A 13,544-nucleotide genomic window follows, 5' to 3' on the forward strand; every position below is an offset into this window, starting at 1 on the left:
ATACTTTCTATCTGTTTTTTTTCCATAACCAGAATCCCTCTGTGCTGCAGCAGAAATAAATACGTTTTGCTATGGATGCTTCTTTCTGGCTGGGGAGGGCTTGGTGTGAGGTTGGTAGGATGTGTGCACGTGAGCATGCAGACTGTGGTGATGTCTATGAGGATGGATTTCTGGGCCAAGAGGGAGGTGGACAATGGCCCTTGATGCTAACTCAAAAGGAAGGAAAGAGTTGAGAGCAGGAGCAGAGCCAGAAATGTAGAATTCAGATTGGTGGCTGCAGACAAAGAGGGGGCTGTCGTCACTGAAGATGACATTCAAAGCAGGGACTGGCATGGCGGAGGGAGATCCCCGTATCAGTGAGACAAGGCAGACAAGGGGGAGGTGGGATGGGCAGCCAGGACACATTTGGTGCCAGAAACGGAGCCAAGGGAAGGCAAGGGGGCAGGTGGGTTTCAAGCAGGGTGGACTGGCTTGGAGGGTGGCCTGTGTGGGCATAGGGCTCCCTGAGGCAGCTTGGAGCAGGGGCAACAATATGAGGGAGGGAGGTGGGGAGAGCATGGGGGATGGCAGCAGGCAAAAGGTGCTGGAGCAGGGTGCAGAGGAGGGGGTTCCGGGTGGGCTAACAGAGTAACAAGCCTCCATGCCTGATCTTGATGGGCGTGGGGGGTGGGAGACATTTTGTTTGGTGGTGGTGCAGGGAAGACAATGATGGTGGGTACAAGCATGGTGGCAGAGAGGGAGGGCAAAACCTGCCCAAGCACTTGCCCTCTGTGGGAATGAATGCATGTGAGGGAAACAACATGTTTGTGGTTTGTGTACAAAGCCAAGCCTCAGTCAATCTCCAGCAAAGGAAGGGCAGTGGTGGTAGGAGGAGCTGTGGGTAAAGACGCTTCAACATGGAGAAGGATCATAGTGGGAAAAACTGCTTTCTATGGGCAAAGCCATTCATTGACATGCAGCTTTGCTTTAGGGACATAGGGATAAATGAGGAGGGAGGGAGAAACAGAGAATACACACAGGGAATTAGCATGGACACAACTAATAAGGAAGAGGCAGGTGAAATCTGGAAGTGGTACACCTGAGAGTGTCAACTGTAGGTACAGTAACTGATGGATACCTGTAGCCAAAGGGAGGCTTGGGCAGGGAAGATGGGTAAAAAAGGATGAACTGTGGTAACCATGCAGGGTTGTTTGCTGTGTCGTGTGAACCTGCCTTAAGTCTTCAAACACTACATTTCCTAACCTTTCTATACACTCATGAGGGCTAGAAAAACGTTCATTACAAAATTTCATATGCATATCATTCTTATCTTTGCTGTGGATCAAAAGCAAAACAGCTTACAGTATGCACTAAAATAACTGAAGAGAGAACCACAGATCATCCATTTATATCAGAACAAAATACCTTTAATTCCTGGAAGATCAATGCTGGCGTGTTCGTGAATTCCAATTCCATTCCGGATGATCCTCAAAGAGCCTTCCTTAAAGGCACCAGAACATGTAACCAGCTGTGGAAAGGGGAGATAGCCATTAGCTCCCTCTAACTGGACATAAAATATAACCATGGACCCCAATTATCTAATTCAGTCCTTGGAGACAATAAATCCTTTACTACAAAAGTTTTAAGAATGACAGATTCATACAACAGCAGAAATAGTCTTTGCTCTAGTCAACATTATCTGAAACAGCTTTTCCATGTAATCAGGTACACAGCTATAATCATTTCTAATTTGTCATAAGATAAACAAGAGGCAGTATGGTATAGTGAACAATCAGTTATAGTTGGAAAAAAGAGATCTAGGTTCAAAGGTGTGCAAAACCATGATGGTTACTGTTAGGAGACCAGGGGCAAGATGCTGTTTCCAGCCTAACCTAATTCACAGGCCTATTGTGAGGATAAAATGTGCATTTCAGAAGAAAAGAGCCATATATACAACTCAGAACAAGGGGGAGAGCAAGGATGAAAATGCACTATTAACTCAGAAGGCACACAAACTGACTCTCCTAGTACAACTGAGAAGTCTAAACATATGAAAAGCAGAGCCAAATTTACCTGCCCTTGGCCTTGTCTCTCAAGGTCTACCACGCACATGTCCACAATGGGACCAAGGTTGGTGAAGGTTTCCATGGCCACAACATATGAGCCTTGCTCATTACTGTCCACATTGAGCTAGGAATGAAAATAAGGTTACGAAGTTTCTCAAGAAAGAAAAAGATGAGACTGCTACAAGTATGAGACTAAAAGTTCTCAGGCAGAGGGTAGAGAACCTCTTTCAGTCCGAGAGTGAAATTCCATTCTGAAGAATTTTCATGGGCCACATTCCAGTGGTGGGTAGACATGAAGGCAAAAGGGACAAAAACAGAACTATAAAAGTCCCATTATATTGCAGCTTAAAGCTCTAGCTACAGTAACTAAGCCTTAGGAGAGGCATTTGAACATTTCAGAATGGGAGGAAACCTGCTCAAAAACCATATTGTTAAACGTTAAGATGCTGGAATCATTGGCCAAATGTTAAAATGTTGGAACAATCAAACAACTGGTGGATGGAGAAAGGGGGTGCAGCCTTCCAGGGCACCCTAGAGAACCATATTTGACCCCTGGGCTTGAGATTCTGCAGCTCTGCTCTAAGGGATGGTGAAAATACATTTTGAATTCCCCCACCCAGGCCATTTAAGTATACTTTTATTTATTAGTCATATTTATCATGGGCAGAAGATTGGCAAACCACTTGTGGCTGTAGAGTTAACAAGTTCATTAAGGGCTACTGTTTACCTTTACAAGCTGGGAGTCCCCAAGCCGTGAGCCAACAAACACAACACCATTGTCTAGGTAAGTCAGGCATTCTGCAATGGATGTCTACATGTGGAGAAAGCAAAAACAGAGATTTAAATCAAGCTTGTTAAAAAATAAGTTTAAAAGATACACAATCTACTATTACCGGAACATAAAGTCTACCTGTCATCAATTTTTGATGCAAGTCGTGCCTTACGTATGGAAGGGAGTGCAGGAGCCACAATCCAAAAGATTAAGTAGGGAATCAGGATTCCAACTGTCCTGCCTATAGAACGTGGACAGCGGCTTCCATCATGCCACATCCACTGTGGCCTGATCTAGCTCACAGGAGTGTCACAAAGGTATTATACCTCCCTTAATGAAGGGTAGGATACAAATGTTACAAATAATAAAAAGATCTAAAGAAAATTAAAGCCCAACCTGATCTGTGAGAAAATCTTAAGGGAGGGAGGGCCCTAACTGAGGGAACTCTTCTCTGTGTGTATTCCCAAAACCAATATTCTGGATAAAGACTCCTGAACATAATGGTGCTCGGCGTTCTTAATGCCATCCAGATTCTAATGCCTGATGGAAGCAATGGACATTACTTCCTGGGAAAGTTCTCAATCTCTTCCTGCCTCTGCAGGGGATGGTCTCCCTGCATTGTCTCCCTAGCTTCCCAAATGCTTCTTCCAACTCATATGGCCACCAATGCTTCAGAAACAGGAAGGGAAATAAGAACTACCTCTCCAAGCAGCTCCACGCGCAGATCCTTCAGACTGACACCACCATCCATCTGCTCCTCCTTCTCCAATAACAGCATGAATAGGCGGCCCTCCATGTCCCCCAGAAGGTAACGGGAACCGTTTGGGTCCACACGATTGTGACACACAATCGTACTTTGCTGTTTCACAAAAGAGGCAGCATTCAGAATATATCGCAGAGGTAAGATGCTGTTAGCATTGAACAACTTTCTGAATACTTTGGTTCTACCTTGCAATAGAAAATATGTCTATTTTATTCCCCTGAGAGGAAGAGGTAAGCATTTAATTCTCTTCTTCTGCCTACTAAACTCCCCTGGCTTCAAACCCCATGGTGCCTCGTTTTAATCCTGGGTGCCATTTCCCTAATTCCTGACCCAGGCATGGCTGGGCACTGCATTAAGGCCTGAGCAGCACAGCTTACTGAAAGGGGGGAACAACTGTTGCAGACTCATTCGAGGCTTCTTCCCCCACTCAGACAAGTGATGCTTGAGCAGGTAATTAAGGAAATGGCATTCAGCATATGCCAGGGATTAAAACTATGGCTTAAATCAAATGGTACAGCATTGTGGCTTATTTAATCATACAATTAACATGGGCAGGCTTTACAACACAGATAAAAGTATTCATGAAAACATCCCTCACCACAATTTCGGTTCAGCTCCAATACAATCCTTAAATATCACCTTCAGTATCTTAAGCACATGTGAAGCATGCAATTGTTCCAGCTTTCAACCAATATGTTCCAAAACATGCACTCACCTTGATGATAGGCGGAGCTATAGCCAGGTATTTATCACCATTGTGGTAGGTGATGGATTCTTGTCCAATAATGATAGCCCCTCCAAATGGCTCAGGCACTATAAGAAAAATGTTGGGAGCATACACATGAGGAGCAAAAAGGATTACCAATGCAAGAAAGAAGCATGCAGCAAGGATCAATTCTAATAAATGGATGAACTCCCTTCACCCTTTCTTCATGTTCTGTGCAGAATCCTGCCATCTCTGCTTTTTGTATACTAAATTACATTCTCACCTAACTGCTGCTTGATACACACAGAATCTCCTGTTCATCACAGAAAGACAGCCACCTTTTCAAAGGAACAAAGCAGTTTGTAAGTAGAATGAAAAAGCATCAATAACCGAGACAGAAGTAAACAAGCCAAAAGTGGAATTTACAATCAGCATGTTGACCATATAATGTGATATCATTTTTGAATCCTTAACTAACAGAAGCAAGAAGAGCTCTCATCTATTTTCTAATCCTGCATCTGAATTTGGTTATGGATAGTTGTTATTACTCCAAATTAAATAGTCAGAAGAATGAATGAATGAATGAACAGAAGAAGTTTTCTCCGTGTTAGGCCTCTCACAGAATTACCAAAAGAACCCAGACCCTCACCTGTCCTGACAAAACTTATCAACTTGCAGCCTCTATGTCTTATGTTCCTTTGTCTATCCCACTTTTCAAAATAAAAGAGATGGAATACAGAGAACCTGAAAGATGAAGATTCATGAACTAACAGAGCTGATATATTTGGACTACACAGGTACAGGCTTGTAACTGGTCACTTAACTTCTTGATTCAGGCAAACCTGGATGCATCTTCTTCCAGTGAGGCCTGGTGCATGCTCCACCACATTACATTAACAGAATGCAGCATTTGGGTGGATGTTAAGGTTACAAAGAAAACTTGAGCCATGCATACAACTATCTCTGTTCTGCCCTTTATTGATTCAGGTACACACACGGCTGTTCCTCTCTCCCTCTTTCAGTCTCAAGAGTATGGCAGCCCTTGGAATATCTTGTTAATGAGAGGGAAGCAAAGCCAGCATGTGATGCTGAGGAGTCAAGCTATAAAAAGCTACAGCCACTGATAAGACTGCACAGGGGAGTGGACAGCATTACAGCAGGGTTACTTGTACACCTCTCATTCCCAAGTGGATTGCTAGATTTATAATATCTATGTGAAGGGAAGTACAATGATGCAGCAATATAATCAAAGAAACCAGAAGGCCCAGTACACAAGGCACTTTAAGAAGACATTTGATTAGGAGGTTTTAATAGTCCCTGAATGTTGTTTTATGGCAACATGTTTAAGATGGCTGTTCTACAGGTTACTGGTGTTTATTCAAACTATTGTCAATCTTGGTTTGATTACTGCTTTCAGTTCCATTTTAGGGAACAGGCAATTTATAAGCTGTTTAAGTATTTTGCTGTCTCCTGTGCAGCTGCTTCTTTTTATTTCTAGGGAGCTGCAAACCTAAGTTTAAGCACTAACTAGAGATACTCCTCTAGGATTTAAACAAAATATTCTAGGATGGACAGCCTTATGGCCAACTGTTGCAAAAGAAAGAGGAACACATAGAGAAGTAAGATTCTCAGTCGTAACACAAATGCGATCAGCACAATGAGAAGCAGGTACTACAAGACAACCACAGAAGACGATACAGCCAACATTTGGTAAAGAGGAAAAAACAGGTGGCCTGCTACGTAAGAGAAGAAAACCCTGCTGATTTTTACATCGACGTAGGTAGCTGCAAATTTCATGAACATGAACTAACCTGCAATCACCATAGAGGCTTCAGCCTCAACATTCTCCTGTTTCCAGGGTCCTTTGTTAAACTCCTTCTCACGTAAAGACACTTCATATGTCTTGACATGCCGGCCCTGCGGATCCTAGAGAGATGGAAACAGATATGGCTGTCACTGGAACAAACAGGGCACTGTACAGTTGCATTTGTTCAACATGAACAAACTAGAGCCAAGGATTGTAACCACCTCAAACTTTCCCTTCTCTGCTTTAAAGATAATTGGCCTTTTTAATGGCGAGCTGCCTAGACTCCTCAACATAGTATAGTTATTGCACACTGCCAAAGTTACTAGCAAAATATACCCTCTGCTTAACTAAATTTGAAAAACTCCAAGGATGACCTTTGTTCAACAAAGCAGAAGTTTCTCCACAGCTGAACACCACCATTTACCATGCAGCTGATAGGAGTTAGAAAGTAACTTGGAATATTATTAAACCCAAGGAACGAGTTTTTATCGCTGAGTAAAATGAATGAGTAAACTTGACTCCTTATCTGAAGACCCAAATCTGACTTCCTTTATTTTAACAAAAACATTCTGTTTAAAGGATGATCCTGTTAATATGATTTTGATGCCATTTGCATCACTGATTTCAATGTCTTTTACCTTTTTTGGTAAAAACACTGGATAAAATGTGCAGATGTGGTCCAGTTTTCAAAATTAAAATAAAAAACACACTGGTCCAGACACCAAGGACCACACAGATAGTTCTATCCATTCAAGGGAGCTGTGGACTTATGTTTCTTAAACAACATTCCTCCTCCCATGTGGCATGAGAAAATGTTTTGGAATCTGAGATTTTTTTAAAATCCTCATTCCATAAATATGGAACCTCAAAGTGATAAGCATTCTGGACTAAGGAAGGCTTGTAAATTAGCTCGACAAAGGCAGCAACCTGCAAAAAGTGTTATTCACCTGATTTTTACTCATACGAGGAAAGGGGTAAGGGTAGATGAAATACTCTTTTCGTCCTCTGCCCAGTCCTCTTCTGACTAAAAACGCTGGCTTTTTTCCCCTTATGGCTAAAAATTAGCTCCACCCACCCCATGACATCCCTTCACTACCAACCTGGCGTGTTTCAGTACTGAATGGACACACCAGGCTTTCAATCCAAGCACTTGAACCATGTGGCCAGGCAGCAGATGTATGGCTCCTGACCCTTTGCTACCAACTGTAGATGCATAGAATCCAGCTCTAACACAGCAGGTTAGGGGAGGAGAGAAGGCGTGCTTGCATACTGAATGGCAGGACAGACTACTTGGCTTGTTAAACCAGTTTCCATGTGATGCCTTTTCACTCAAGACTGCAAACCAAGATCAAACCATGGGGAAGGTCATCACAGGAAACTGTGTTTAAAAATTCAGGAAGACTCCTTTGCAGCTGGTGCTCAATCACACAGCCCATTACAGCTTCAGCAAAGTAGTTTGCTGGACCAGGAATGTTACATCTGAACCAGACTGCTCTCTCTTCACCAGAGGCTGGTGCAGTTAGATTAGCAGAAATGTCAAAAGAGTCAAGGAAGAAAGAGAAATTCTAATGAGGAGCAAATCTATGAAGAAAGTCCTGCTTGAAGAGCAGATCAGGTACAAAGCAAAATCATCGGACTTTTCACAATAAAAAAGAAGCATTTGTAGTTTTAAGATCTGAACCCAAGCAAGATAACTACATGTAATACTGTTATAAGGCAAGATGAAAAAATACTACTTTCAAAAACTATACTGAAATAGTTTATATAAGAATGAACAAGCAAACTCTTACTATATGAAAAATGCTAATTAGACAGTTTTTGAGAGATATAGCTGTTAATAAAGCTCAATGGTTGTTCAGATTGCTTTGTTCATATGAAACAAAGAACAACACAGTGATACAAATTCAGTGTCTTGATCTCTATACATTCATTTCTTTATTAATAATCCCTATCTTGAAGTGGAGTTATTATGGGAGGTTCTTTCCACTGTCTTGCTGCCATTTGAGCTTTTTTAAGCTGAATAGAGACTAAGCCACAAGAAATCAACTCAAGATAGGAAGATACCACAATTAAAAGCTTTTAAAACAGGACTGTTGGGTAAACAAGAAATTCATTTGGAGGGAAATCCATGATGATATAGGGCACTATCGGTTGAAACAAAAGATCAACATAGAAGGAACAAGTGCAGCTGTCTAAAAGTGTTAAACACTGTGATTTTTTTAAAGCTGCTGTCAGCTGTAGTGCTTTGAGCAACATGGAAACCCAGATAATAAGAATAGCCTGAATTAATGAGTCACATTCAACCACTATTTGCACTCCAATTACACTCAGAGACACGAGGCCCTGACCAGCATTTACACTGTGACACACAGTCCCATATGGATACCTGGTAAACAAAACAGATGGTTGGGGCCTGGCACCCGTACAGGAACTTGACATCAATGACCTGTAGCTCCTCCAGTCGGATATTAAATGCCTTTAATTCCTTATTTTCCCGTTCCAGAGGAATCACTTTGAAGAGGCCATCATAGAGTCTTAGTCCAATCATTCGGCACTCTGGGTCAATTATGCCAATTATACCAGTTTCTGAGGGACGACCAATACGATCCTAGAAGGTAGAAGGAAAAACATGATATCAGCAAGCTACATTTCTGACAATAAGTTGCAGCCTCAATGAAATATGAAAAATTGGTCCAAAACCCATCAAATGTGCTTTTGTGGATCACTCCATGTTTGAAAAAGTATGATTTTATTTATTATGACATACCCTGTTCAGCTTTACTACACTTCCACAAGCAATAATATTTTCTTGGTACCTCAGTATCAATCATCACAATTTAATAGATATGACAAGTATGTAACTTTTTTAAAACGGGAGGGGAAAGGACATATAATTCATTATGATTACTGTTCTCTCACCCCTCTTTGCTTTAAATTTGAACTTTGCCACAATTCGTTGTAACTGTGGTGTATAATACACTGCAAAATTTGATGTGTGTGTGCAAGAAAGAACGGAGAGAGGTTGCTGGGATGTGTAAAGCAAACCTTACCTAACAAGTAAGTCTCACTTAATTCAATGGTACTTACTCCCATGTAATCATGCATAGGATTGAAGTCTTAAGGAAAGGGGACAGACATACTGCTCTATGTAAATTCCTTTCTGTGCAAGTGTCAGTGTCTCTCCCTGCCTCCCTCCCTCTTTCCATGGGCAGATGCTTTGTAGTGTGTGTGCCTCTGTGCATGAATCCTTTGAGACTTGTGTGTATGTGTGCTAGCTTATCCAATTTTTCCCTTCTCTGCTGCTCTGCACACATGTGGTACCGATGTCAAAGATGGTTTATTCAGTTTCCCTTTTTGTGCAATGTGGAATGCAAATAAGTATGGCTTCAAAGAAGTACTTTTTGATTATTCAGATTGTTGTTGTAACAACATTTTGGAATGTTGTGGAAACTTGCTGCTGTGTCTGGCTATGGGTTATGTCATATTACAAGCAGTAAGAGAGTTGCTATAGCCGTATCATTGGGAGGAAGTGCAGTGTAATGAATCACTGCAACACAGTCCATAGTCCAGGGTAGTTATTTAGCTCGTTACAGGCTGTTTTGTCTTTAAGGAAATGCAGTGCGGTGGGCAGAGGAACAGGACTGTAAAGCAGTCGGTGAAAGTACGACTATTTACCTTTATTGAATTTCCCTCTAATCTCACTCTTTAACCTCCACATACACCACATAGTATGTACCATATAAAAACCATGCATGTGATAAAGTAGGGTACAGTCTACAAAAGTTTACACTAAAATAAATTTTTAGCCCTTTAAGTGCTGCAACAGTCTTTTTTCCCTACATTTTCCAAGGGTCTTCCTAGCAAAGTAAAGGTGGATGAGAAGGTGACAGAGTGACTGGAGGGGTGCACAATGCAGATCTCCCCGGTGGACACACTAGGTGGCTTTGTATATTGTGCCCAAATGTGCTACATTGTTAAACTTTGCAGTAAGTGTACTTTATACATTTATTACTACCTGGCAACTCTGACAAGCCAATTCCTTCCTCTCAGCCTTGCAAGTAGGATGGAGAAGGAACAGTGATCCTGACAGTCAGGGGCATCAATATCACAATGTGACATACATAAGCCCCAGCCCTTATCCTGAGCCTAAAGAATTAGGGTTGAATGTTGCTTGGGAAGTTGCATTTGTGCTGGGACTCAGTGCCCAACAGATTTTGGCAGACCTCAGAAGAATAATGAAACTGTGTTTAAGATGCCTGCCCTACCTTTCCAGCCTCAAGAGTGAAACACTGAATCTTGTGGTTTTTGTACTTCCAAGTTACCACAAGCACTGCTTGGACTGCTCCAGGCTGAGGATTCCACCCTTGTACGGAGTTTCAACAGAACAGTACAAGATCAGAGACAAGGCTCCAGCAAGGGCCAGGATCCTGGAGACCACACACTTTTGATGTGCTACGGAGCCTACATTTGGGAACTCTTGACAACGAAGGAATCCAGCAGTGGTCCTCAGAACTTAGCTGAACCTTGAGAACATTCTGCTAGGTTAGGCCAAAGGGTCCACCTGCTCTAGCAACTCATTTTCCATAGCAGCCCATCAGATACATCTGAGGAGCCCACAAAGACAGTATGAAGGCTGCACCCCTCCTTGGCATTTCCTGCTGAACACACACCTCTTGTGCAGTGTGGAAGACAACTATACAGCCCAACTGCATAACAACTGAGCAACATGAAACAAATAATCAGTGGGGCAGAAGTTGGCACAGATGAATTTGAATGGGACAAAGAATGTGCACAACCAGAGCTACGAGATCACTTACTAAGCATTAAAAGAGAAAATACACCACATAGCTAACACATCTCTGGAGGGAGCCCAACATTCAAAGGTAATTGGAAAAAAACTTAACAAGGGAACATACAAATCACATCCACTCAACAGTTTGGTACATGCAACAAAGCAGCCACTTCTACTCAAATTTTACTGGTTTTCTTTTTTCAAAAAAATTTAAGCACTAAAGTGTTTCTGGAATATCAGTTCCCTTTAAATTTGCACAAAAATACCAAATGTTCTGTGGTCCTGAGCCATGCTCTACTGACTACATTCAGTTCCCCCCACTTACCTGCACATTGCCATGGGCTCGGGTGATAATATCAATGCTTTCTCCACTTTGTTTGTATTCAAGGATGCAGGCATTATATTTTGCAGTCAGAATAAAAAGTAAATCCTTGCTCTCCCCCTTAGGGAAAACAATACAATACAAAGAAGGTTAATGGACATTCTAATTGGAAAAAGACCACTGAACCACCTTGAACTTCCTAAACCCAATTACAGCAACCGTAAGATTTATATCCCACTTTTTTTACAAGGTTTGAGCAGTTTACAATAAATAATTAAAATCAGGATCTGTTGATGTAAATTGTTAGTTTGAAGTTTTTCATATCTTTCTGTTGGTTTTTAGTTAGCATTTCTTCTTTTTTCAACTGCTGCAAATAGCACTTGTTTTAGTTTGAATGCCATCAGAAAGTCATACTCCAGGCTTGTGACTTTCATGTAACTATCACAGAAATCCCTCAGAAATTACTAAAGCCATTATATGCTCCATCAGTATTACACTGCAGCAAAATGGATTAAATATATTTGTCCTCAAATGGGTACTGTTCTTTTCAAATGAAGGACAGGTTCATATGACAAAGAAATAAGACATCTCCTGTGATATGGCTTTGGTGGAAAATTATCCAATATTCTAAAGCACATTAACTGATTTGGCATGTCTGCTTGGCTCATTCTGACTCTGCAGCACACATTTTCTCTTTATAAGCACACAAAACATCTCAGATTTAGTAAACAGAACTAAAAATGTAAACCACGTGAATTTTATGTACCATATAAAATCCATGTCCACCCTCACCATAACTCACAAGCAGATCACACAAGCCATGGTGCTCAGCAGCAAAGTTGCTTGGCAATGCAGCAGATGGGAGCTGAGCGGGGTTCTTGCTATGCCTCCTCTACAGCAGGCCACACAGAGCACAGAACCTCCCTCCCTATTTGGTCCAACCAGTCCAAAACAGCAGGCAGGTCAGTGGGGAAATCACTCTCACCAGCCATTTCAGGCCAGCAGAGGTGGCAAGAAAGAGTTGCTCCTGAGTCTCCACTAAAATAGCAGATACAGACACAGCAAGCTGCTCCTGCTTTCAGCAAAACAGTCTTGCTCATGCAATAGAACAAAACATACCTATTCCAGCAAGCAAGCAAGGGACAAGCGGATGCTACCCTTACGCTGTGGCAATCTAAGAAACCACACAGAGGTATGCAGCAGTGGGTGGATTAGTAAGCATGGACTCACAGTAGGAAGGAGTCAAACAATAGTGCTATAGCAACCTTTCCCAACTGGAAGTACTGGACTGCCACGGCTGCCTAGCTAGGAACGCTGGGAGTTGCAATCCAATACATTCCGTGAGAAAAGCTATGCCACAGAAAGAACAGCGAAAGCACCACAATCACAGGCCCTCTTTCCAGGAGGGGAAACGCCTGCCTGAGCACGGAAGCCCTAAGTCCATGGAGCGCACACCCACGGAATCCACCCCGCCGCTCCGGCTCCAAAAGGATCACTGCGCATCCTTAAAATGGGACGGCGCGGGCGCAAGACAGACCATGCTCACCTTGGGCCGGAAGAGCTCCATGACCGCGATCTTGCCATACATGCCCACCTCCTTGACGGGCCGCAGCCCTTCGGCGGTGACCGCATAGATCTCCAAGCGGGTGTTCTTGGCAATCAACAAGTTCAGGTCCTCCGAGGAGGTGAAATGCCCTGCGGAGACGGTGGAAGGAAAACATCGCGAAGTTGCGGAGCCGCGGAGCACGCAACGCTCGCCGCCCCCGCCTCCTGCGCGCGGCTCCCCACTCCCGCCTACGCCGCGGACAGTGGTGCCCCCCCGAGACTCCCCCTCTTTGGAAGGCCCCTCCCCCGCCATTACCGGTGACGCAGCTATTGACGGCCGTGGGCTTCTGTGCCGTCACTACGTAGTTGCACGACATGGCGGGAGCGGGGCAGGTGAACAGCCACGGAAGGCGAGGGCTGCGGGAGGTGTACAGCCGCGATCGCTACTCGATGGCCTTCGGCACCAACGACAAAGCGGTGCCACCGCTAGAGCGCCCGCTCCGCGCGGGATGCCACGGGAAGCGGAAAGTGATGAGAAGCCTCTAGCGACTCCTAGATGTAAAGAAGCGTTCCGGGCGGCGGGGAGAGAGCGAGAGGGAGAGAGCGAGAGAGGAGGATGCGCATGCGCAGAGCTAAACTCGTGTTTGAATTGAAGCCGCTCTGCGCGCCGGCTTAAGGATGGGGGGGGGAGTCGTGTGAGAGGGATTAGCGCAAGCGCGCTTTGTGTCGACTCGGTGATGCGTGCGCCTTTCTTCCCTCCCCCTTGGACGCGATACCGCCTCAACGGGCAGC

At 43.5% G+C, this 13,544-nt stretch overlaps 1 protein-coding gene across 1 annotated transcript in view; it reads right to left on the reverse strand.

Annotated features, from left to right (window-relative positions):
- The window catches only part of DDB1 (damage specific DNA binding protein 1), a 36,451-nt gene extending 23,172 nt beyond the window's left edge, over positions 1-13,279 (reverse strand). The window contains exons 1-10 of the mRNA XM_044425553.1: positions 13,069-13,279; positions 12,754-12,902; positions 11,211-11,327; positions 8,480-8,701; positions 6,098-6,212; positions 4,296-4,393; positions 3,518-3,676; positions 2,773-2,856; positions 2,053-2,169; positions 1,405-1,507 (exon numbers count right to left, since the gene is read on the reverse strand). Coding sequence (XP_044281488.1) covers positions 1,405-1,507; positions 2,053-2,169; positions 2,773-2,856; positions 3,518-3,676; positions 4,296-4,393; positions 6,098-6,212; positions 8,480-8,701; positions 11,211-11,327; positions 12,754-12,902; positions 13,069-13,129 — 1,225 coding nt within the window. The 5' untranslated portion in view covers positions 13,130-13,279. The remainder of the gene's footprint in view (positions 1-1,404; positions 1,508-2,052; positions 2,170-2,772; positions 2,857-3,517; positions 3,677-4,295; positions 4,394-6,097; positions 6,213-8,479; positions 8,702-11,210; positions 11,328-12,753; positions 12,903-13,068) is intronic.
- Positions 13,280-13,544: the final 265 nt, after the last annotated feature.

This window comes from Varanus komodoensis, unplaced genomic scaffold (genome assembly GCF_004798865.1).
Source record: "Varanus komodoensis strain SLA01 unplaced genomic scaffold, ASM479886v1 scaffold16, whole genome shotgun sequence".
NCBI classification, from domain to species: Eukaryota; Metazoa; Chordata; class Lepidosauria; order Squamata; family Varanidae; genus Varanus; species Varanus komodoensis.